The 24,594-nt window shown below is 36.6% G+C and overlaps 1 protein-coding gene across 2 annotated transcripts in view; it reads left to right on the forward strand.

Annotated features, from left to right (window-relative positions):
• ANAPC1 (anaphase promoting complex subunit 1) overlaps positions 1 to 24,594 on the forward strand; it is a 98,418-nt gene that overhangs the window by 59,359 nt on the left and 14,465 nt on the right. For both annotated transcript variants that reach the window (XM_077773458.1, XM_077773457.1), the window contains 16 exons: positions 1,920 to 2,154; positions 3,679 to 3,770; positions 5,099 to 5,233; positions 5,404 to 5,486; positions 6,857 to 6,935; positions 7,659 to 7,733; positions 10,935 to 11,011; positions 11,531 to 11,621; positions 11,717 to 11,770; positions 12,648 to 12,841; positions 16,246 to 16,332; positions 18,927 to 19,044; positions 19,965 to 20,042; positions 20,402 to 20,469; positions 21,484 to 21,622; positions 23,505 to 23,591. In XM_077773458.1, the coding sequence (XP_077629584.1) occupies positions 1,920 to 2,154; positions 3,679 to 3,770; positions 5,099 to 5,233; positions 5,404 to 5,486; positions 6,857 to 6,935; positions 7,659 to 7,733; positions 10,935 to 11,011; positions 11,531 to 11,621; positions 11,717 to 11,770; positions 12,648 to 12,841; positions 16,246 to 16,332; positions 18,927 to 19,044; positions 19,965 to 20,042; positions 20,402 to 20,469; positions 21,484 to 21,622; positions 23,505 to 23,591 (1,692 nt within the window). The remainder of the gene's footprint in view (positions 1 to 1,919; positions 2,155 to 3,678; positions 3,771 to 5,098; positions 5,234 to 5,403; positions 5,487 to 6,856; positions 6,936 to 7,658; positions 7,734 to 10,934; positions 11,012 to 11,530; positions 11,622 to 11,716; positions 11,771 to 12,647; positions 12,842 to 16,245; positions 16,333 to 18,926; positions 19,045 to 19,964; positions 20,043 to 20,401; positions 20,470 to 21,483; positions 21,623 to 23,504; positions 23,592 to 24,594) is intronic.

Below are 24,594 nucleotides of genomic sequence, written 5' to 3' on the forward strand. Positions count from 1 at the left end.
CGACTGAGCCACCCAGGTGCCCCTAAACTCTTCCATTTTTAAGTCATAAAAATTCATCCATTGGAAGTATAGAATTCAGTGGTTTTTAGTATATTCAGAGAATTGTGTATCCATTACTGCTGTTAATTTTGGAACATTTTCATCAGTCCATAAAGGAACCTCATAGCCAATAGCAGTAATCCCATTCCCATTTCACTCTAACCTCTGGCAACCACAGATCTACTTTCTGTCTCTATGGATTTACTGATTCTGGACCTTTCATATAAATGGAATCATACAATAGGTGGTCTTGTATGACTGGCTTCTTTGTCTTACCATAATGTTTTCAAGGTTTGTTCATGTTGTATCATGTATTAGCACTTTATTCCTTTTTATTGGTCAATAGATATTCCATGTATGGATGTACTGTATTTATCCATTCATCAGTTAGTGGACATTTGTGTTATTTCTACTTTTTAACTATTAGGAGTAGTGGTGCTATAAACACATACATGTTTTTGTGTGGACATATGTTTTCATTTCTCTTGGATATATTTCTAGGAGTAGAATTGGTGGGTCATATGGCAAATGTTTGTTTAAATTTCTGAGGAACTACCAAACTGTTTCCCAGAGGCCTGTACCTTTTTACCATTCCACCAGCAATAGGTCAGGTTTCTAGTTTCTCCACATTTCTTGCCAACACTTGTCTGTCTTTTTCATTATAGTCATCCTAGTAGGTGTGAAGTAATATCTCATTGTTTTGGTTTGTATTTCCCTGATGGCTAATGACATAGAGCATCTTTTCATGTGCTTATACACCATTTGTAAGTCTTCTTTGGAGAAATGTCTATTTAGATCTTTTATTTATTTTAAAATTGGGTTGTCTTACTGAGTTGTATTCTTTATATATTCCAGATACTAAGTTCATTAACAGTTAAGCTTTGCAAAAATTTTCTCCCATTCTGTGGGCTGACTTTTCACTTTCTGATGATATCCTTGAAGCACAAAAGTTTTTCATTTTATTTTATTTTTATTTTTATTTTTTTAATAGTTTATTGTCAAGTTGGTTTCCTTATAACACCCAGTGCNACTGAGGCAGGGCTCGAATTCACACGCATGTGAGATCATGACCTGAGCAGAAGTTGGATGCCTAACCAACTGAGCCACCCAGGCACCCCTCATCTATTTTTTTAGTTGCTGTGGTTTGGTATCATATTTCATTGTCTAACCTGTGGTCCTAATGCATTTATATCTGTGTTTTCCTCTAGGAGTTTTATGGCTTTAGCTCTTACATTTAGTTTTGTGATCCATGTTAAGTTAATTTTTGTGAATGATACAAGGAAGGGGTCCAACTTTATTCTTTTGCATGTGTTCTACAATGATCACCATTTTTTGAAAAGACTTTTTGTTTCTCATTGAATCGTCATGGCATCCTGTGGTCACTTGACTGTTGATGTGAAGCTTTATTTTCTGGATCACATCAGAACCATTTACATGTTCTCTTGCCTGACCTCATTTTCTCTTACTTTCTAAAACTAACCGCCTCCCTTTCTACCACTTTTCCTGGCTAATTTGTACTAATCCATCTGGTCCTATTGTAAATTTCACCTCTTCAGAGATCTCTAATAATTCTCCAGCTCCTCCTAATCTAAATTAGGCTTTTTAAAAATACTATTTCATATTATTTTGTACCTTTTCAGTATACTGCTTTTTAAGTAATATATTTGTTATTTTAATTAAACACTTTTTTTTCCTCCATTAGGGCGCTAGCATCATGAGAGAAAGAACTGTGTCTGTTTAGTTTGCTGTTGTATTCTTGGCGCTTTTGACTGTGCCTGTCAATCAGAGTGCTTGCTGAAAGTACTGGCAGGCAGTACTGTATTTAAGGCTACATATTTGTTTTGGTAGTGACTTAAATTTCATTCTGTTTTCTACTTTAGGGTCATGAAATGACAAGCATTGGACTGCTCCTTGGTGTTTCTGCTGCTAAACTGGGCACCATGGATATGTCAATTACTCGGCTTCTTAGCATTCACATTCCTGCCCTTTTACCCCCAACGTCGACAGAACTTGATGTTCCTCACAATGTGCAAGTGGCTGCAGTGGTTGGCATTGGCCTTGTATATCAGGGGACAGCTCACAGGCACACTGCAGAAGTCCTATTGGCTGAGATAGGTACAGTATTAATAGTGCTGTGTCTTCATAAGCCTACATTGCCCACTCCACAGAAACCAAAGTAAAACTGACAGTAAAATCATAAAAATTAAGGGAAAAATAGTAGCTTTTGTTAGATAGAATGTTCTCATGCTAAGTAATAAAAAAAAATAAGGAATATTTTCCAAGGCTGATATTAGTGCACAGATTATTAATTTTCATGTTTATTTGGCCAGCCTATTGTTGAGCTCCAGAAAATATTTAATGAGGCAACCTTTAGTCTTTTATTTTTCCCTTAGTACTTTTTGTCTTAAGTTTATTTAGTTATTTTGAGAGAGAATGTGCGTGCGTGTGCTTGCACGAGTCGGGGAGATGCAGAGAGAGTCGGAGAGAGAATCCCAAGCAGACTCCACACTGTCAGTGCAGAGCCTGACTTGGGGCTCAAACTCATGAATCAAAAGATCATGACCTGAGCTGAAATCAAGAGTTGGATGCTTAACTAACCAAATCACCCAGGCACCCCTAAAAGTATGAATTTTGGATCCAGCCAAACTTTTAGGATCCATACACAGGACTTCTACCACAGTAGGGCTCACTATCATATAGAATCAAAATAAGTGTCTAGAAATATGATATTTAGCTTAAAAACATAAAAAAATTTTTTTAATATTTATCTTTGAAAGAGAGAGAATGCAAGAGAGGGAGGGGCAGATAGAGAGAGAGACACACAGAATCTGAAGCAGGCTCCAGGCTCTGAACTGTCAGCACAGAACCTTGATATGGGGCTCGAACTCACAAACTGTGAGATCATGACCTGAGTTGAAGTCAGATGCTCAACCAACTGAGCTACCCCAGTGTCCTCAAATATTTAGCTTCAAAACATAGCGTCCTCTTGTCCATCATTATTATTTGAACACATTTTTAGCTTTCTAATGAGTGGATTGGAAATAGCAAAACAAAAACAAAACGCAAGAAATTAAAAATGAAATGTTTTTGAGCACCCTTCCCTTTAAGAACTTTATCTACTTTTTAAAAAAATATATATATATATATTTTAATGTTTTATTTATTTTTGAGAGAGAGATAGAGATAGCATGAGCAGGGTAGGGTCAGAGAGAGAGGGAGACACAGAATCTGAAGACAGGCTCCCGGCTCTGAGCTAGCTGTCAGCACAGAGCTTGACGCGGGGCTCGAACCCACGAACTGTGAGATTATGACCCGAGCCGAAGTCGGGCATTTAACCGACTGAGCCACCCAGGTGCCCCAACTTTTTCTACTTCTTGATAAAAAAAAAAAAAAAGTAAAACCCAAGGTTTCACAGTGTCTGAAAGTCATTGCTTTCAAATTGGTATATTAAAAGAACCATTTTGGGCTTTATTTTGTAATGAACTGACAATTGTGGATACCATTTGTGATAGTGTCGTATCTTTTTGAGTGAAGTTATATTGAATTCATGCTTCTTATGCAGCTTACTAGAAAGTTAATTCTAAGAATTATGGTAGAATTTTAAGAGGCCAGCTTGAACCGTGTTATTTTCTTTTACAGGACGACCCCCAGGCCCTGAAATGGAATACTGCACTGACAGAGAGTCCTACTCCTTAGCTGCTGGCCTGGCCCTGGGCATGGTTTGCTTGGGGGTAAGCACTCTATGTCTTCAGATGCTTCAGTTATAATATCTGCATGTTGAGACAAATGATCTTGATACTTAACTCTGATTACCACTTTGCCTTACTCTGACTTGACCTGATTCTTAGCTCTGTTTTCCTTTCTGGATATTTTTCAAAGTGCTAGATTTGGAAATGGAGAGAAATTGTATTGAAAAGTGGGGCTTTAAGGTTTCTATCCCCCTGGTTTAGATGTAAATGTGCATGAATGAACTAAGGGAATAAAATATCTCTAGGAATTTAGGACAGAAAATGAAATGATAGCCCCCTCAGACAGAAAAAAAGAAAATTGTGGAAATGTGTGTGTGATGGGAAGCTTTAAGAGTCTATAGTAGTTGCTAGAGAAAACCATGACCTTCTTTTGGCACCCTGGTATTCACTGGGATCTCAGAGTGTTGCCACCATAGTATTTGCTTTGTGGCAATGTAATATCACTTTGATCCATCTTTAACCACATGCATGAGACACAGTGTAGAATTATCAGAAACATTTCATCAAATGACTGTCATCTAGAATGTGGGTTCCTTAAGAACCACCAGTACAGTGTTATACTGAAACTAAATTATATAAAGAAAAGTTCGCTATTAGGCTTTTGATTCTTCACATTTGACACATGAACTAAGGAGGCAGATGGTACAGTGGAAAAGCAACATACTGGGAATTGGGATCTTGATTTGGTCCTGACCAGTGAGTTATGTCATTTAACTATAGTATTGTTGTTTGGTTAAGCAACTCCATGGATTGTTTTACATCCTTGTTTATATCTAATCCTGCCAGTTACTAGCTGTGTAACTTTGGGCTTAATATGTTGGTGCCTCACTTTCCTCATCTATAAAATGGTAGCTCTTTGGTAGAATTGTTGTATTAACTTAATCCATGTTAAACATCAGAATAGTACCTGGAACAGAGAAAGTATCCAGTAGTTTATTATTATAGTTATTGTTGCTGTAAGAGGTCATAAGCACAATAATGAAAGGACTCAGGTGCTCATTATTCAGGTTACATTTACATACCTAATATTTTCTTTTATTGTTAGTATAATTAACTGTATTTTAAAGCCTTTATTTTGTGAAATGAAAGTATTAACTTAAATATATTAAGTATTGTAATTCTTAATCTGAGTAATTAAGAGCTTGATTGAATATTAAGTAGTAGTAGTTATGAGTAGTCATTATTTTAATTAAAAAAAAACAAAATACACTGCTTTGAAGTTAGTTCATTCTTTTATTTGTCAATGAGTATATGTTATGGATCTTACTCCATAAAATTTCTTTTCACATGTTTGTTATTTCCTTTTCCAGCATGGCAGTAATTTGATAGGTATGTCTGATCTCAATGTTCCTGAGCAGCTTTATCAGTACATGGTTGGAGGCCATAGGCGCTTTCAAGCAGGAATGCACAGGGAGAAGCATAAATCTCCAAGTTATCAAATCAAAGTAAGTCCATGTTAAAGCAACAGATCAAAATTCTGGAAGCTAAGAAGTGAATTTGCAAATAGTATTTTTCTTACCAACATATGTAAATCTGTTAATTTTAAGCATAAGCTAGAAAATGAGTTTGTAATAATTCAGAACTCTTTTACATGAATAATTTTTTTTTTTGATAGGAAGGCGATACCATAAATGTTGATGTAACTTGTCCAGGTGCCACTCTAGCTTTGGCCATGATCTACTTAAAAACCAACAACAGGTATCACATTCCCTGACTCCATTCCTTGCCATGATGTGACTTCTTTTCTGACCTCAGTAGTAAAACTAGATTAATGAGTTTATTTTCCTTGTATAGATTTGCCTGATTTTAATTCTTTCCAGTACTACAAGTTACGTAGATTTTTATCTAGAATCAATATATTTTGCTATTTTAATCTTGGGGCAACATAATTACCAGTTTTATTTTTGTTTTATAGTTGATGTCACTAGTCAACAGATGCCCAAATTCCTTTTCATTAATTTTGCATGTTGTTTGAGGATTGGTTAAGCCAGAAAAACTTAGCATTATTCTATTCTTGGTTACCATTTGTAAACCTGATTTCTGTTTATTTCAAGAACTTTCCTAATAATCATACTATCTACCTTTCCATCACCCCCAGTAATTAGTGCTGATAGTTGAAAGTAGACAGTTAGCATTTATTTTTTTACATTTTACATAGGAAAGTTGGGTAGGAGACATTAAACCATATTTAAAATTTTAAGTCTTTTAATAAAGTTAAAAAATACCTTAAGATTCAAGAAATTTTTCAGAGTTGTAAATTTCTCCTGTTAGAAAAAGTGAATGTATGCAAAATTAACAAAGTGGTTAAAAACATACACATTCAGGGGCTCCTGGGTGGCTCAGTTGGTTGGGCGTCGGACTTTGGCTCAGGTCATGATCTTGTGGTTTGTGGGTTCAAGCCCCATGTCGCGCTGTATGCTGACAGTTAGCTCAGAGCTTGGAACCTGCTTTGGATTCTGTATCTCCCTCTCTCTCTGATCCTCCCCTGCTCACGCTGTCTCTCTCTCTCTCAGAAATAAATAAAAAACATTAAAAAAAATAAATAAATGTTGGGGCGCCTGGGTGGCTCGGTTGAGCGTCCAACTTTGGCTCAAGTCATGATCCTACAATTCGTGGGTTCAAGCCCCATGTCGCGCTGTATGCTGACAGTTAGCTCAGAGCTTGGAACCTGCTTTGGATTCTGTATCTCCCTCTCTCTCTGATCCTCCCCTGCTCACGCTGTCTCTCTCTCTCTCAGAAATAAATAAAAAACATTAAAAAAAATAAATAAATGTAAAAAAATTTTTTTTAAAAACATACATATTCATCTATTTGGATGAAGTCAGTGCTTTCTTGGGACTAAAGATATTTCAGTGAACAAAACAAAACTACAAATATGTTCTCGTGAAGCTTATTTCATAGTAGGACAGACATACATAACAAATACTGTATTAGAAGGTATAAAGTACTATGGAAAACAAATAGGGTAGTGGAAGGAGTGGGGAGAAGGGTTTGAAGTCTGTCTTGGGATTCCTGTTATGTTGCCCTCTACGTGAGCAGTAACGCCTTCTTCTCCCCGCCACCCACAGATCCATTGCAGATTGGCTTCGAGCGCCTGACACCATGTATTTGCTGGACTTCGTGAAACCCGAGTTTCTCTTGCTTCGGGTATGGTACTTTGTACTTTTTATTTCTGCTAACATGAGGAGTCTATTTGTGGTTCTCAAGTGTAGCTTGTGAATATACATGTTTCTACAAGGGAGCCCGTTTACTGTTAATCCATCATGTATATGTAATTGATAGTTTTCTTTCGTAATTTCCCAAATGTACCTTGTAGGAATGCCAGGAAACACAACCATGTTGATATATTATACTAAGAGTTGACATTTTCAGTTTCTTACATTATTCAACAAGCAATAAGTGACTGGGGCTTCGTTACTGCTTTATTTTATATTTTATTATTAAGGATGCAGCATTACTGTTAAGGGTAAAACTAATGATTGTAACTGTTTGACATAATTGCTTACAGTTTTCCCTTTATTCTTTAATGTTTAAACGTGTATGTTTTTAGCATATGAAAGCCTTTAAGTTATATAGAAAGTGCTAAGATTCTTTTCTTTCTGATTTTTCTTTTATGAAGCAAGTTAAAAACATGCTTTTTAAAAAGTTCTCTAAACTTTGATAGTAATCAACTCAGTTTTAGTTTTTTCTATGTTAAAATCTAAATCTTCAATTTATTTTAATGAATTTAGCTTAAGTTGATATTGAGTACTGTCTTTTTTGCAAAATTGCCATCAAATGGGAACTGATTTTTACATTAATATTATCATTGTTATATATAATCCATGAACTTTGCCTACTCTGATTAATTTTATCTGTTACATTTTTAAGACACTTGCTCGATGCCTGATTCTGTGGGATGATATTTTACCAAATTCCAAGTGGGTTGATAGCAATGTTCCTCAAGTGAGTATATATATATATAGTAAATATTGTCATATTGTTAATAGCATAAGTTATGATTTCCTGTGGGATTTTCCAAAACCCTATAAAATACTTTTTAAAATAAAAGCAATATTGATGATTATTTATAGTATTTTTGAAAACATAGGAACTTTCAGCTTAAGATTGTGTGCTGACCATAGACCCCAGCTGTGGCCCTAGATCCCAAGAAATTATGGTATTAAAAATGAAATATACAAAAGAAACCTAAGAAAGTATTTTTGACATTTTTACCCTAATTAAGCACACATTTATTTAAGATGCTATTTTACTTTGTGGCAAGTTTATTTAGATATTGTATATAATAACTAGTTTTAATTACTTTATAGCATATTTATTTAATAAGCCAAACAGTTAAAAATAAGCAGACTCCTATTTAGAATTCCAAATCAGGGGTGCCTGTGTGGCTCAGTCAGTTAAGTGTCCAGCTTTGGCTCAGGTTGTGATCTCACAGTTCATGAGTTTGAGCCCTCCGTTGGGCTCTGTGCTGACAGCTCAGAGCCTGGAGCCTGTTTCAGATTCTGTGTCTCTCTCTCTTGCTCTTTGTCCCTCCCCCACTTGCACTCTCTTTCTTAAAAATAAACATTAAATATTTTGGGGGGAGGGATTGAGGGAGGGGGGATGGGCTAAATGGGTAAGGGGCATTAAGGAATCTGCTCCTGAAATCATTGTACTACATGCTAACTAACTTGGTTGTAAATTACTAAATACATTATAAAAATATTTTTAAAAATTGTAAATCAGGTACTGTAACTAAATATTGCCCTTTAATCAACTGTCCATGTCTGATGATCTCAGTTCCTTTCTTTTTTTTTTTTATTAAAATTTTTTTAATGTTTATTTTTTTTTTTGTGAGCAACAGAGTGCAAGTGGGGGGTGGGGCAGAGAGATGGAGACACAGAATCTGAAGTAGGCTCAGGAGCTTGAACTCACGAACTATGAGATTATGACCTAAGTCAAAGTTGGATGCTTAACTGACTGAGCTACCCAGGTGCCCCAGTTTGTTTTTATTTATAAAATAAATCTGTTAATCTTCAAGAACATTGTAGTGTTTCTTCCAGTATCTTAATAAGAAAAATTTCAAAATATAGGTTCAAAGAACTTTGTAGAACATCAATATCACCAGTTGGATTTTACAGTTAGTATTTTACTATATGAACTTGTTTAATCATCTATCCCCTTTATCCTCTATCAAATCCATCATTTTTTGATGAATTTCAAAGTTAGTTGCAGACAGTAGTATACTTTTCCTTACATATTTCAGCATATGTATCATTAACTAGAATTCAGTATTTGTTTACATTTTCTTCCTTTTAAGATAAAATTTTATATGTGAAATCCATAAATCTTAAATCTACTATTTGATAAGGTTTGACTAATGCATAAGTTCATGGAAACAAATCTCTCTCAGAATGACCAGAAGTGCCCTCCTTCCCTGCCCCCTCAATCTACACTCACCTCCTACCCCCAGAGCAGCTAATTTTCTGATATTTTCTCAAAATAAATTAGTTTGCTTGATGTAGAATTTTATGTTAGTGGAATCACGTACGGTATATATCCTTTCGTATGAGACTTCTTTCACTCAGCCTGATTTGGAGTGTAGCAGTAGCTCATCCTTTTTATTGTTAAGTAGTATTACATTCTGTGAGTAGTCCATTGTTTCTTTTTCTGTTCTCTTTTGTTGGATACCTGGGTTGGTTTCAGGTTTTAGCTATTATGAATCAAGCTACTGTAAATATTCTTACACAGATATTTTTGTGGACTTGTTTTAATTTCTTTTGGAATTATTGAGGTATAGAGTAGATGATATATTTAGTTTAATAAGAACTGATAAACCTTTTTCTAGAGAGTTTGTACCATTTTACACTTTGTCCAACAATTTATAAAAATCTAGGTACTGCATATCTTGTCAGTATTTGGTGGTATTAGTTTTCTTAATTTTAGCTGTATTGTTAAATATGTAATAATATCTTATTCTCATATTGCATTTCCCTGCTGGCTAATAATGATAGCACCTTTTCATTTGTTTATTGCTCCTTCGTGTATCTTTTTTTGTGAAGTGTCTTTTCATATCATTTGCTCATTTAAAATTTGTGGTGCTGATCTTTTTATTGAACTGCTAGAAAATTTTCTAGAAACCTTCCCCCNATTAATATGCATTTAATATGCCTTCCCGGTCTTCATAACTTGATAATTCATTTCTTTTTAGTGCTGAATATTTCAGTTTCTAGATGTATCACAGTTTATTTATCCATTAATCTACCGAAGAAAACCTTGATTGTTTCCAAATTTTGGCAATTATGAATAAAATTGTTAAATAATCAATATGCAGGTTTATGTGTGGATCTGCATATATTTTTGTTTTGTTTTCAGTTCCTCTGGGTAAATATCCAAAGAGCATGATTGCTAGATCACATGGTAAGAGTATGTTTAGTTTTGTAAGAAATAGTCAAACTATCTTCTAAAGTGGTTATACCATATTGCATTCCCACCAGAAATGGATGAAAGTCCCTGCTGATCCACATTTTTACCAGTATTTAGTGTTATCAGTGTTTTGAATTCTGTCCTTTCTAATAGGTGTGTAATGTTATCTCATTGTTGTTTTAATTTCTAATTTCCTCATGACATATGATGTTGAGCATCTTTTCATATCCATTTGCTACCTATGTATCTTCTCTGGTGAAATACTTGTTCAGAACTCTTGTTCCGTTTTTTAATTGGGTTATTTTCTTATTGTTGAATATTAAGAGTTCTTTGCATATTTTAGATAACTGCCCTTTACTAGAAATATGTTTTGCAAATATTCCTCCCAGTCTGTGGTGGTCTATTCATTTTCTTAGTTATTTTTGATAAGCAGAAGATTAAAACATTTTTTTAATGTTTATTTTTGAGAGAGAGAGAGAGCGGGTACATGCAAGTGAGTGAGTTGGATGGGGGGGAGAGAGAGAGGGAGACATAGAATATGAAACAGGCTCCAGGCCCTGAGCTGTCAGCACAAAGCCTGATATGGGGCTTGAACTCACGAACTCCTAAATCATGACCTGAGCCAAAGTTGGATGCTCAACTGGCTGAGCCACTTAGGCGCTGGTATGTCAGTTTTCAAATCATTTAATATTTGTAACTTGAATATTAATGTACAGGTATTCTTGCTTTCTGTCTTGACAGATTATAAGAGAAAATAGTATCTCTCTCAGTGAAATTGAATTGCCTTGCTCAGAGGACTTGAATTTGGAAACTTTGTCGTAAGTCATGAAATGTGTAAATCAAACGAACTCCCCTAGCATCTCATAAATAAATAGAAGTATACTGTGTAGGAGACATGTTCTCCTTGATTGGAATAATTCTGAATCCTCCATGTTTCTAACTGTCACTTATCAGATGTTCAGAGTTGATTTTTTCTTAGTTGTTTGTTTAGGTCTCTCAAGTATAGAGCTCTTGCCCTCAAAAAACAACATCAGAGATTTAACTTATTCCTCTTTTACCCTTTACATTAAAAAAATCTGGCAGTTGTTTTAAAAATTTATCTTCTTAGCTGTGTGAGAAATACATAGACAAGAGGCACACTTTAATCAGTAAGGGCCATATGGTCCTTCTGCTAAAGAAATCTGTTGATTGAGTAGAGGCACAATTGAGCGTTCCCAGAAGAATAAAAACTAGTTTAGAGAGCAGGAATATTTATTATTTTTACCCCAAGATAATAGATATAATGAATTTTAAAGCAAAATAAAGGTAGTATTAAATTTCTTGTAATCTGTTTCCAGGCAGGCACATGTCTACATAATTGCAGGAGCCTGCTTGTCTCTGGGTTTTCGATTTGCGGGCTCTGAAAACTTATCAGCGTTTAACTGTTTGGTAAGAAATATCTTAGTTTACTTTGTTCTGTTTTCTTTTTAAACAATGTGTTGATATGCTTCTTTTAACTTTAGATTTTTTCTTTTGTTTTCCAGCATAAATTTGCAAAAGATTTTATGACTTATTTGTCTGCACCTAATGCTTCTGTAGTAAGTCTTTTTATCATAAGTGATCATTCTCCTTGGGAATAAAATTGAAGTTGAAGAAAATTCACTGATAATTCAATTACTTATGTGTTGTCAAGTATCTCTGCAACTTCTTTGAGTTTAGAATGAGGGATTTGAGGTTTTGACTCATCTTTGTATTTGTGTTCTGGGATATTAATTAGGGACAAGTATGATGATCCTTGAAGGATGTACATGGTATCATATTCTTGTGAGCGCAAAAACCATATCCTTCACGGATTATTATATGTTATGCCATCCTGTCTCAGGACTGAATATTGGTAACTATTTTTTTTAAAAATTAGTGCTTATTAAAAATTTACTTGGTTTCGAGACATTGTTTCTGTAGTAACAGAAGAGAATAAGATTTAGATATTATTTTCTGATAAACGCCACACAGATTTATGCAACATTATGTATAATATGAGAAAACTTGAAAATCAAAAAGTCCAAAAGTAGTTAGGTAAATTTCGTTGTGGTGTATCTGTATATTGTTGTATGATGGAGCTGTCAAACTCATGTTCTGTAAGAATTTTTTATAAGTCAATATCATGTATAGTAACACCCCCATTTCATTTGGAAAAAAATCCATAGATACAGGAAAAGATTTGGGGAAAAGGCCAAAATATTTATTGCAGTTCTCTTTGGCTCTTAGCAGACCAAGGGATTATTATTTCCTTTTTGATACTTTATTTTTTGAATTTTCTACCCTGAACTTGAATTTCATAGAGAAAATAATTTGGTTTTGCAGATTTTTTAAACTAGTAAATATTTGTAGTCTGTTTAACAATGGCCAATTTAGATTGATAATAAAGACATGTAAGCACAAGGGTTGTAGTATGCCGTCGTTTTGCATTTCCAGACAGGGCCGTACAACCTGGAGACCTGCCTGAGTGTGGTGCTGCTGTCTCTTGCCATGGTGATGGCCGGCTCGGGGAACCTAAAAGTTTTGCAGCTCTGTCGCTTCCTGCACATGAAAACAGGTGGTGAAATGAACTATGGTTTCCACTTAGCCCATCACATGGCCCTTGGACTTCTCTTTCTGGGAGGAGGAAGGTAAATGAATATGTATTTTTTCCTTAATGAAAAGATCTCGTGAGCAAGAATTAGAGTGACTTACTTTGGTTTTGAAGATGCATGAAAATTTTGGATCCTGACTAGCTGTTAGCTTATCCTGGGGCATAATTACACTTTAAAAGGGCCCTTCTGTAGTGTAGTCCTCATTTTATGCCCTACTTAGTAGTGACCATCCTCACTCTACATTCTCAGGAGAGTCGGTACTCAATTCTTCAGTGTGCCACCTCCCGTTCCCCACTGTTTAATGACTTTACCCTTCTCCTGAGCTGAAAGGTCAGGAACGGTTCGGTCACCAAGTACTATTAGAGTTTCTTTTTCTTAGTTTTTACCTTCCATGCTCCTTTTCCAGCATCTGTCATTCCTGACCTCCTCATCTTTTTATAAGTCTTCCCCGTAGGCTACCATGTAGATCAAGATAGAACTCAGAATCCCTGTTTCTGCCCTGCTCTGCCTTTCCTGTTAACTATTACTTTACTTCTACCCAAAGATAATCACTATTTAGTCTTGTAACACCTTAAACTGGCTTTGCCTGTTTTTGAAATTCAAAATTTTTAAATTCAAAATTTATTGGATAAATACAGTACAGTACTATAGATGTATTTTCTCTTCCTTATGGTTTTCCTAATGTTTTCTTTTCTGTAGCTTACTTTATTATAAGATTACAGCATACAATATGAATAACACATAAAGTATGTGTTAATTGACTGTTTATGTTATCAATAAGGCTTCTAGTCAACAGTTGGCACTTTGTTAAGCTTTGGGGAAGTTATAAGTTATTTATGAATTTTTGACTATGTGGGGGGAGTTGGTACCCCTAATCCTCATATCGTTCAAGGATCAACTGTATCTCTTTAGCTCAAAATTGTTTGTGAGATTCTTCCGTGTTGCATGTAGCAGTGGTTTATTCATGTTTCTGTGCTGTTTAATTCCATTGTATGATTATTCCACAGTTACTGATCTACTCTGCTCTTGATGGATGTGTTGTTTCTGGCTTGAGGCTCTTAGGAATATTGTTTTACATGTCTTTGATTTTGCTGTGTATGGATCTGTGAGTAGACCTATGAGTGTATTTGTATGCTTAACTTTGGTAGATAATGCCGTCAGTGCTCCAAAGTGGTTGTACCATTTTATATACCCGTCAGTGTTGTGTGATGTTCCAGCTCCCCATCCTTTCCAACACTTGGGTAATGTTAGTCTTTTTAATTTTAGCCATCTGGTAGTAGTTGTGGTTTTAATTTCCATTTCTCTGAATAATGGTATTTAGCACCCTTTATATCTTTAATGGCTAACTGGAACTCTTTTGTAATGTCTAAGTCTCCTCTACCCATTTTCATATTGGGTTATGCATTTATTTTAAAATTTTTATTTGTGGTAAAATACACATAACATAAAATTTATCTTTTTACCCATTTCTGAATGTACAGTTCAATAGTAGTGCATTCACATTGTTGTATAACCAATCTTCAGAGCTTTTTCACCTCACAGAACTGAAGCCTTGTCCCCTTTAAACAACAGTTCCTTGTTTTTCCCTTCCCCTATATTACTGTGAAAATTCTTTTTATTTTATGGTTTTTGTAAACTTAATTTCCTTCCAAAGTAACCCCCTACATCTCTCATTCTTTCTTTTTAAAAAAACATTTTTTTAAACATGTATTTATTATTGAGAAACAGAGAGAGACAGAGCGTGAGCACGGGAGGGGCAGAGAGAGGGGGAGACACAGAATTCGAAGCAGGCTCCAGGCTCTAGCTGTGAACGTAGAGCCCGACGCGGGGTTTGAACCCACTAGTGGTGAGATCATGACCAGAGCCGAAGTTGGATGCTCAACTGACTGAGCCACCCAGGTGCCCCTCATTCTCTCTTTTTTTAAATGTTTATTTTTGGGAGAGAGGGAGAGCATGTGTATGTGTGTGCTACCAAGGGAGGGACAGAGAGAGAGGGAGACAAAGCATCTGAAGTAAGCTCCAAGCTGACTCTGTGCCGATGACACAGAACCCAGTTTGGGACTCAGACTTGCAAACTGTGAGATCATAACCTAAGCTGAAGTTGGATGCTTAACAGACTGAGCCACATAATAAAATATATATGTATATTATCTGAAACAGCATTTTTTTTTAATGTTTATGTTTGAGAGAGAGTCACAGAGCATGATTGAGAGAGGGGCAGAGAGAGAGGGAGGCACAGAATCCGAAACAGGCTTCAGGCTCTGAGCTCACAGCATAGAGCCTGATGTGGGACTTGAACTCAAACTGAGAGATCATGACCTGAGCCGAAGTCTGATGCTCACCTGACTGAGCCAACCAGAGGCCCCCAACATTGCTTTTTTTTTAATTAATATTTTTATTTACATCCAAATTAGTTAGCATATAGTGCAACAGTGATTTCAAGAGTAGATTCCTTAATGCCCCTTACCTATTTAGCCCATCCCCCATCCTACAACCCCTCTAGTAACCCTCTGTTTGTTCTCCATATTTATGAATCTCATATGTTTTTGTCCCCCTCCCTTTTTTATATTATTTTTGCTTCCCTTCCCTTATGTTCATCTGTTTCGTATCTTAAAGCCCTCATATGAGTGAAATCATATATTTGTCTTTCTCTGACTGATAAATTTAACTTAGCATGATACCCTTTAGTTCTATCCATAGCAGTGGTTTTATATGATGTCCGATGTACCATCTTTATTTCAAAATATTTGTAAGAAAAACTTTAGAACTTTAGGCTGATCTGCCTGTTTGCCATGCAGAGTTTGAGCAACAGTAAAATAATATAAGGAAAATTTCAAAAAATTTTAAGAGTATGTGGCCTTTATAAAAGTAAGTTTATAGTATTGATAAGAAAAAAAGCTATTTGTACTTTGAGGAATACTTGTTTATACTATTCATTGTAACTTCCTATGATAACTTTTGCCTTTTTCATTTTGTCTTTCATTCTAAGGAAATGCTCAGGCTTTACAGAAACAGAAAAAAAGTTTGAGACCCTGTATTTTTAAAAATCATGTTTATTATTCTTTAAGCAGGTAATTGTAGAACTGGAGAAGATGTGATGGCCTTCATTTGTGACTTTTTCAGTGTCTGTAATCTCTAGGATTGCATTAATGGTCCTTGGTATGGTGATATTTTAGGTTCAGAAACCATGCCTATTAATCCAGGTTTTGAAAGTTAACATTTGTGAGATGTTGCTTTTGCTTTCAATAGTAGATGGTCTTGAAATGGCTTAAAGACTAACTGAAAAGTGAGATGTACAGAGCATTGACACACTTGTATTTATCGAGGCATTTTGTCAGTGTGCCTGGCCACGGTGCTCTACTGTACTGATTCTCAAGAAGGCCTTGGAAGTTGGCACAGTATAATTAATAATGTCCTTCACTCTGGCCTTTGTTTTGCAGGTACTCGTTAAGTACATCAAACTCTTCCATTGCTGCTCTCCTCTGTGCCCTTTACCCACACTTCCCAGCGCACAGCACTGACAACCGGTGAGTCTAGGGATTCTGTCTTCAGTGTGATCTTTCCTAGGTTCTCCAAGGGATAATTTGTGCTTTGGTTCCATGGACTCATTTCCAAATTACTTTATTTTCTTTTTCAACTTCTTTATCTTCCTGACTAAATCTTTTTAAAAGTTTCTGTAAATATTAGACCAAAAGAGAACTTTGGACAGCTGCTGGACTGATCCATCAGTCTTACACCATTCTTTAGTCAGTAGAATGGCTGTAAACCAAGAAGTGGGCCAAACAAACTTATCTTTAGGGAAAAATTCATTAAGCAAAAGATAGTAGTCAACAGAAGCTGAAGGCTTCTGCCCTGTGCTATCTTGTGCTGTAATTGTTTAATTCCAAGAGAGCAATTGGTCTGATTTAGTGGCACTGTCCACTGTCTATATGAATCTCTTTTTTTTCCCTCTTTTACATGAATGCTGAGAATTTTTTTTTAATTTTATTTATTTTGAGACAGAGACAGTGAGTGGAAGCGGAGAAGGGCAGAAGTGTAGGGGAGGGGGAAAGAATCCCAAGCAGGCTTCATGCTGTCAATGCAGAGCCTGACTCAGGGTTCATTCTCACGAACCATGAGATCATGACCTGAGCTGAAATCAGGGGCAGACGCTTAACTGACTAGTCCATCTAGGCACCTTGCATGCTGAGAAGTTTTGTATGAATGAAATAGAAGGGACATGAAAAGCAAAATGCAGGAAAGAATTAGAAACAAATTAGAAGTGGCATTGAGCCGTACGTAGGACCTCACACACATAGAAAAGGTCTGATAATACAGAAGTTCTGCATTTTAGAGGACAAAGAACCATCAACAGCACTTCAGTTTTTCCCAGAAGTTTCAGGCATAGCTGGTTTCCACTGGATATGGAGGAAGGGAAGAAAATAGCTCCTTATATTCCAGAGACGTCTGCAGTGACCAGTGTATTTAGCTCATCTGCCAAGAAAAGCTTCAAGAGATGGAACATTAATTGTAGTAACTAAACAGTCAAACTATAGCGTAACGTAGTTTGCAGTGATAAATGAAAGTTAGCTGTTTTATAAGTGGGCTGATCTGAGGTCCAAACTTTGATGATAGGTAGAGCACAAGAATATTCTTGTTAAAATAATGCAACTCTGACAAGTAGTTGCTGGTCAACTTAGGAAAGACTTTTTGGATTGTTAAAGCCAGTTATTGGTTAGGGTACAACAGAGAGCTATCCTCCTATATTGCTGGTCAGAGAATAATTTCGTGTAGCTATTTAAACAAAAAAATTTTTTAGTGTATGTTTATTTTGGGGAGAGAGACAGAGACAGAGTGGGAGCAGAGGAGGGGCAGAGAGAGAGGGAGACACAGAATCAGAAGCAGGCTCCAGGCTCTGAGCTGTTAGCACAGAGCCTGACGTGGGGCTTGAACTCACGAACTGTGAGATCATGACCTGAGCCGAAGTCTGATGCTTAACCAGCTGAGCTACCCATGCACCCCCGGTTTAGCTATCTTAGTTTATTGTTAAGTTGGTTTCTAACTTATTGCTTATCCTAACAAGTGCCCTCCCCCATGCCCATCATCCTTCCTCCTTCCCACCCCCATCAGCCCTCAGTTTGTTCTCAGCATTCAAGAGTCTCTCATGGTTTGCCTCCCTCTCCCCAACTGTTTTTCCCCTTCTTCTCCCTCATGGTCCTCTGTTAAGTTCCTCCTAATCCACCTATATGTGCAAACATATGGTATCTGTCCTTCTCTGCCTGACTTATTTCGCTCAGCATAACACCCTCAAGTTCCATCCATGTTAAGTTTAGCTATTTTAAACAAAGCAAGTTAGTGATAAGCACCAGGAGCTTTTATGTAACTGATAAATAATCATTTTTTTCTGGCTTTGAGTTGCTTTCAATTCTTATCAATTTATAGGAAAGTGTAGGTTTGGGTGAGAAGAGGGAGGCTATTGTTGTAACTAAAATTTAAAAAGAAAAATTTGAAGTCTCAGTTTATCCTTTTACGGCATCTTAAAATGCCATCTTAAAACCTTTTTTGTGTCTGAATGCTGAAATATAAATTTTAAAGTTTAAAAAAATATTTTTGAAAACTCAGAAAAGCACACAGAAAGAGAAATATTATCGTAATCTCACCCGTTAGTTTTGGTGTCCTAGATTCCTGTATGCATTTGTGTACAAGTATATGTATGTAGAAGAGCTTTCCTTCTCCCTCTTCTACCAATCCTGAAGCCAAAAAACCAAATAGCTAGAAATAAGTCCCTTGGAAGGTAAAAAGATGCCTGTGTGGGGCAGAAAAGGATTATTTGAGACATTTTATAAGTGATGAATTATTTTCATGTTAAGAGAATTTTTACCTCCTTATCTATAAAACGTCTCAGTTGTGAAACTGCACGTAAGGAATTCTGGGACCAAGGATCGTGTGTTTGTAATTTTTTAAAGAGAATCTGTCCCTTACTTTTTAACTGAATCTTGTCGTCCTTTAGGATTGCTGTCATGAGAAGATAGTACCCCAGCTTCTGTTATGGTTTGTGGTGGGGGGAGTCACAGCAGCAGGTCGTAGAGCTCACACTGTTGTCCCCTGCTTGTTACCTCCTCCCTGTGCTTTCTGTGGGTAGGTATCATCTCCAGGCTCTGCGGCACCTGTACGTGCTGGCTGCTGAACCCAGGCTTCTGGTGCCTGTGGATGTGGATACAAACATGCCCTGCTATGCCCTCTTAGAAGTGACCTATAAGGTAATTCTTCCTCCTTGCATTTATTTGTAATTTTGCTACCACTGATACAGCTTTGCAACTCAAAATATTTCAAATATGTTGTCCTTTGAAAGATGGCAGTACTGAATTAACCTCTTATGAAAATTGAAGCTTCTAAAATTTGTGTACATCCTGCCGGGCCATTTGGGCTTATTTATAGTCTCAGAGAGTGATATTTTAGAGGTCATCAGTTGCTCTTTTGTCCGTACAGCCTGGCGTTTGGAAATGTCCGTGTTCTAAAGAAGAGTTAATTAGAACTATTCTTAGATTTGTTTGCAGGGTGTTTTAAAGCCCAAGATCATATAGTTGGTGAGAGATCTTTGATTTAGATACACAGATTATATAAGTAAGTCATGTATCTGTCCTTCCTTCACTCAGGATATTATTAAGTACTTTGTATCAAAACTATGCTAGACTCTGGGCTGCAAAAATTAAATTGTCATATTCCTTCAGGAACTTCTGCCCATTGGGTGGCCAGGCATGGATGCAGTAAGAATAGAGAGTGGTAATTGGGGGTATGTGTAGAATGCAGGGGGAGCAGAGGAGAAATGACCCATCCAGCTGTTGAGGATTGGGGAAGTTGTCATGGTAGACACAGTGCTTGGGCCACCTGAGCAGGGGCATGTTCCCAGTAGGGAAGACAACGTGTACAAAAGCCCAGAGGCCTCAGAAGTGCACTGCTAGAATGTAAAGTGCAAAGTTCGAAGTGGTTGATATAAGGTGATACAGGTCCGGCAAAGGACTGTACACTTAGCCCTTTAAGACTTGATATCTTACGGCATTTTATGCCATTTGACAATCTGTACAAACTGTGGGGAAGAAGGACAGAGTGGAGATGCTGTTTCTTTGTAGCTTCCCATAACTACATAGTGAACTGTAGCTGTTCTTTTACATTTGTAAAGGGTACTCAGTGGTATGAACAAACCAAAGAAGAATTGATGGCCCCTACCCTTCTTCCAGAACTCCACCTTTTAAAGCAGGTAAGTGCGATGTGATTTAGGGAGATGTATGCAAGGGATCAGTTCAGCTAGAACAGTAGAGCATCAGAGGTAGCTAAGAAAAGCCTCTGCTTTCTCCATCTTCTGTAGGAAATCGGAAAGCAGCCCCAGGAGTTGTCATGAGGAAGAGAGAAAGTCTTTACTTGGAGGTCTTTACTACTAGGTTAGATGGCCTCAGAACTGGATTCCCAGACACTTATGTCTGGACATGGATCTTGTTAACTTTTCAATGACTCTTTCTAGCCTAGTTGTTTTCTCTCCTCTGAGAAACATGGGTTTCATTTTGTCAAACTGGCACTTTTTTAGCTTTGGATTGACTGTGTTCACATTTGTCTTGGCAGATTAAAGTAAAAGGGCCACGATACTGGGAACTGCTCATAGATTTAAGCAAGGGAACACAACACTTGAAGTAAGTATATTGAATTTCTTAGATGTATCTGTGAAGTGAATAGAAGTATCTGGGAAGGCAGAAATTGCAGATTATTTCCTGGAATGGTCCTTGTCACCCTTTGATCTCGTTCAGGACAGTATGTAGAGTATATTTTGAATAAAGTGGTCTCTAACTTTGAAACAGAGTTTGTATTAGGAGATGAAGTTTAGAAAACAGTTATGTTTACTCAGTGAGAAACTTGAAGTGACGTAAGTTAGTACGGTAATGGAATTGTCCATTGTAGCAGTAATGAGAGGGAATCAGTGTAAGAAAGTAGTGCTAGAAAAAAAAATAAGGCTGGCATGTGTGTCATTTTCTACAAAAGGAATTTATAGCCATTGATGTTTGTCAGACCACATCTTTTGCATCTTTTTACCATTCTTTTGTTGGATTGTTCTCATAAAATTAAAATTATGAAAGATTGCTTTTGGGTGGAAATAGTCATATGTAAGTAATTTAATGAACAGAGTGTTAATATTGTGTATCAAGTAGCATATAAGTTAGGGGTTTAAACTTCCAGAAAGTTTAACAGGCCCATAAAAATTGTTATGGTTTGGGCCCAACTTATTTTTCCCTTAAACTATCAATATGTTAGCTGTTTTCTATATTGTTCTTTTCAGGTTTGCAGCATTTTTTTTCCTGCTGCAAACCAGTCAACAGATACTTAGTACTTCCAGTGCCCCACTCATAGTGCTAGAGAGTAAAGGGAATATGAAGAGGTGTCAGATAAAATACTGCCTTTGAAGTTCACGCTTGAGCAGAGCCCCTTCTTACTGAACAAGTTCCATGAACCTCAACACCAAAGAAAAGTAGAACTTTATTTTGGCTTTCTCGTAGGGACTCATTTGACTTAGACACAGTAAATAATCATATACCTTACTGGAAAATGATAAAGACGTCCTCTCCTCTGACCATGGTGTGGGGAGACATGGTGTTTCCAGCTGAGAACTGTAAATAATATGTCCTATAAAATTTATTCTTGTTTTCTTTCAGATCAATCCTTTCTAAGGATGGGGTTCTGTATGTTAAGCTCCGAGCGGGTCAGCTCTCCTATAAGGAAGATCCAATGGGGTGGCAAAGTTTGTTGGCCCAGACTGTCGCTAACAGGAACTCTGAAGCTCGAGCCTTCAAGGTAGTATTGATTGCCTAAAAGCTCAAGCGTGAGAGGGAATAATTACAAATCCCACTGGTCCACCCAAAACATGTACTAGTGTGATGACAGTTATGGTACCGTTCAGGCGAATCTGCTCTGTCTCGTTGCTGCAGATTGTCAAGACTGAACGGCCGTGGGTCTGTTGTTTCATGTGGCAACCGCGGTACAATGTGGGCCACCTGCCAGAACTCTAAGGATGCTTTACATTTAGCAGCAGGGACAGTATATCTCAACACTATAAAAATGTTTAGTTTAATAGTTTTACTTATTAATCTTCACATTGTTAAGACTTGCCTAATTCATGGCAGAAAGAGAGAAATTTTTTTGTAAGGTAGCACTAGTTTCATTTTTAACTCCCATCCCCTGTTTGTTGCTTAAATCTTGGTGACGATAAAGTGATGACAGCTTTATTTTATCAGTTTGCTCTATGATTCTCATAGTACTTGACTGCTAATTCAAGTCTATTTAGAATGAAAAAGCAGTTGAAGTAAGAGTGGAGATAATCTCATTGCCTTAGTGGTCAGTACATATTTTATTCTACACTCCAGACCTCAGATAAGTTCCCCATGCTAGAAATGTGCTCTGCCATCTAACAGTGAAATAAATGTCTCAGCTTAACTGTAGTTTTCAGGAATTCCCTGAGCAAATGTGTTCCTGCTGAAGATCTATCGAGTGGCTGTTTAAAGCAATTGGGACCCCTGGAGGGTAGTTGTAGAGGCAGAAATGTGGCTGGCGTACTGGCTGAGTGGTGATCTGAGGACTGGATTAGCATTCTTTGTGTTCCCTCATAAGGAGATAGTGTTTATTTTAATTGAACACACAGTTCATTTTGAGCCAGTTACTTATGACCGAGCCTTTATGATAGTTCCTAGGGTTTAAAGAGATGTAGTTGACATCAGTGTATTTTGTTCGGCAGTATTTGATAGGTTGTCTATGAAATAGTTTTGAAGGATTTTTGAATGCTGTTTAACTTAAGCACTATTGTTTATATAAATTAGAGCCCATCTAAAAGACTCTAATTTATAAAGAAAATAGATAAGTTTACACTTGATTTTGAATTGGGAAATTACATATTGAAAGACATCTCAATTTCCTGCTTGCTGGGAATTCAGAAGTAAATATAAACCTCAATGGGAAATGGTAATACTTCTTAATACTTTTATATTCCATTTTCAGTCTTGAACCAGGAGTGATATTCTTTTTTTGTCCAATTTTTTTTTTGTGGTAAAATACAAATAAAATTTGTATCACAGCCTTTTTTAAAGTGTATATAGTTCAGTAGTATCGGTCCATTCACTCTGTCGTGCAGTCACCACTACCATCTGTCTGCAGGACTCTCTGATTGTGTAAACTGAACCTCTGTACCCATTGAACCCCAGCTCCTTGTTCCTTCTTCCCGGCCCCAGGCACCTGCCATTCTGCTTTCTGTTTCGGAATTTGATTATTCTAGGATCCTCATATAAGTGGAAATATCCAGTCTTTACCTATTTGTAAGTGGCTTGAGTGGTAGTCTTTTGTCCTTACCTTTTCAGTAACAGTTCTACTTTCTTATTTGTTTTTCAGTTAGTTAATGAAGGAGAGCGGAGAGCCTTTTTGGGGCAAATTGTGTGAGAAAGACTTATTTATTATTGGCCTTTGATAAATCAGTAGCTCATATTTGGCTTGTGCAGAAAAGCTTCTTGTAACTTCTTAGCAGAATAGGTTGGTGAAGCTCTATCAAGTTTATACAACCTTGGGCTTTATGGGAACATTGTGTGAAAATAATGAGGTAGATTTCTTACAGCTGCATATATTATAATTTGAGCAGTAAGGAAAATAACCTCTGATATCTCACTTATATTTGTTGCTGTTTGTTTTTTAGCCAGAAACAATTTCAGCATTCACTTCTGATCCAGCACTTCTGTCATTTGCTGAATATTTCTGCAAACCAACTGTGAACATGGGTCAGGTGTGTATCATATGTTTTGCTTAGCTGTTAGACTGTAATTTGTCACTGTTTGAGGACACCACTGTAAAGCTCTGTAACATCTGGACCTGTCTTTGGGATTGATGATATACCTCAGGTACGTTGGATGATTTTTGCTTGGCAAATACGCATTTTTTCATAGACTAAAACTATTAAATTCGGTAATTTCCCACCTTGATAGAAGAAACAACATAAAATTTCTTTTTTTCCTTTTTCAATTTTCTTTTATTTAAAAAAATTTTCTATCTAAATTTTAGTTAACATACAGTGCAATATTAGTTTCAGGAGTAGAATTCAGTGATTCATCACTACGTACATCATCACAAGTACCCTCCTTAATACCCATCACCCTCCTCGCCTGTTCCCACCCACCTCCCTCCATCAACGCTCAGTTTGTTCTCTGTTGTTAAGGGTGTCTTGTGTTTGTTTCCTTTTTCTTCTTTTTTCTCCCCTTTCCCATATGTTCATCTGTTTTGTTTCTTAAATTCCACATATGAGTGAAATCATATGGTATTTGTCTTTGACTTATATCGCTTAGCATAGAACAATGTAGCTCCATCCATGTCATTGCAAATGGCAAGACTTCATTCTTTTTGATGGCTGAATAATATTCCTGTGTGTGTGTGTGTGTGTGTGTGTGTAAGTAAAGCAACTTAAAATTTCTAAGACAGTAATTTCAATAGGTGATATTTTCTTACATGCATTCTTGTACTGATTGCTATTTTCAGTGTTTCTTACCTTTCTCTTACATATTCTTATTATTCCTCTGTATTTTATGACACGTTTTTCTGTTGGTCAGAAAACTGTTGTTCTCTTAGGAATTCAAAGGTGCCCAGTGCATATGTTATTTAATCTTTCATTGCAGATGGCAATGCTTGGATGTAGGAATTTGCTATCTGGGACTGGTGGCCTGTTGCCTATAAGTGCATGTGGCTCTGGGAAAATTTTTAACCTTCCAAGATGCAGTTTCCTCATTTCAAAAAGT

This window comes from Crocuta crocuta, unplaced genomic scaffold (assembly GCF_008692635.1).
Source record: "Crocuta crocuta isolate KB4526 unplaced genomic scaffold, BGI_CrCroc_1.0 scaffold67, whole genome shotgun sequence".
In the NCBI taxonomy this organism is placed as follows: Eukaryota; Metazoa; Chordata; class Mammalia; order Carnivora; family Hyaenidae; genus Crocuta; species Crocuta crocuta.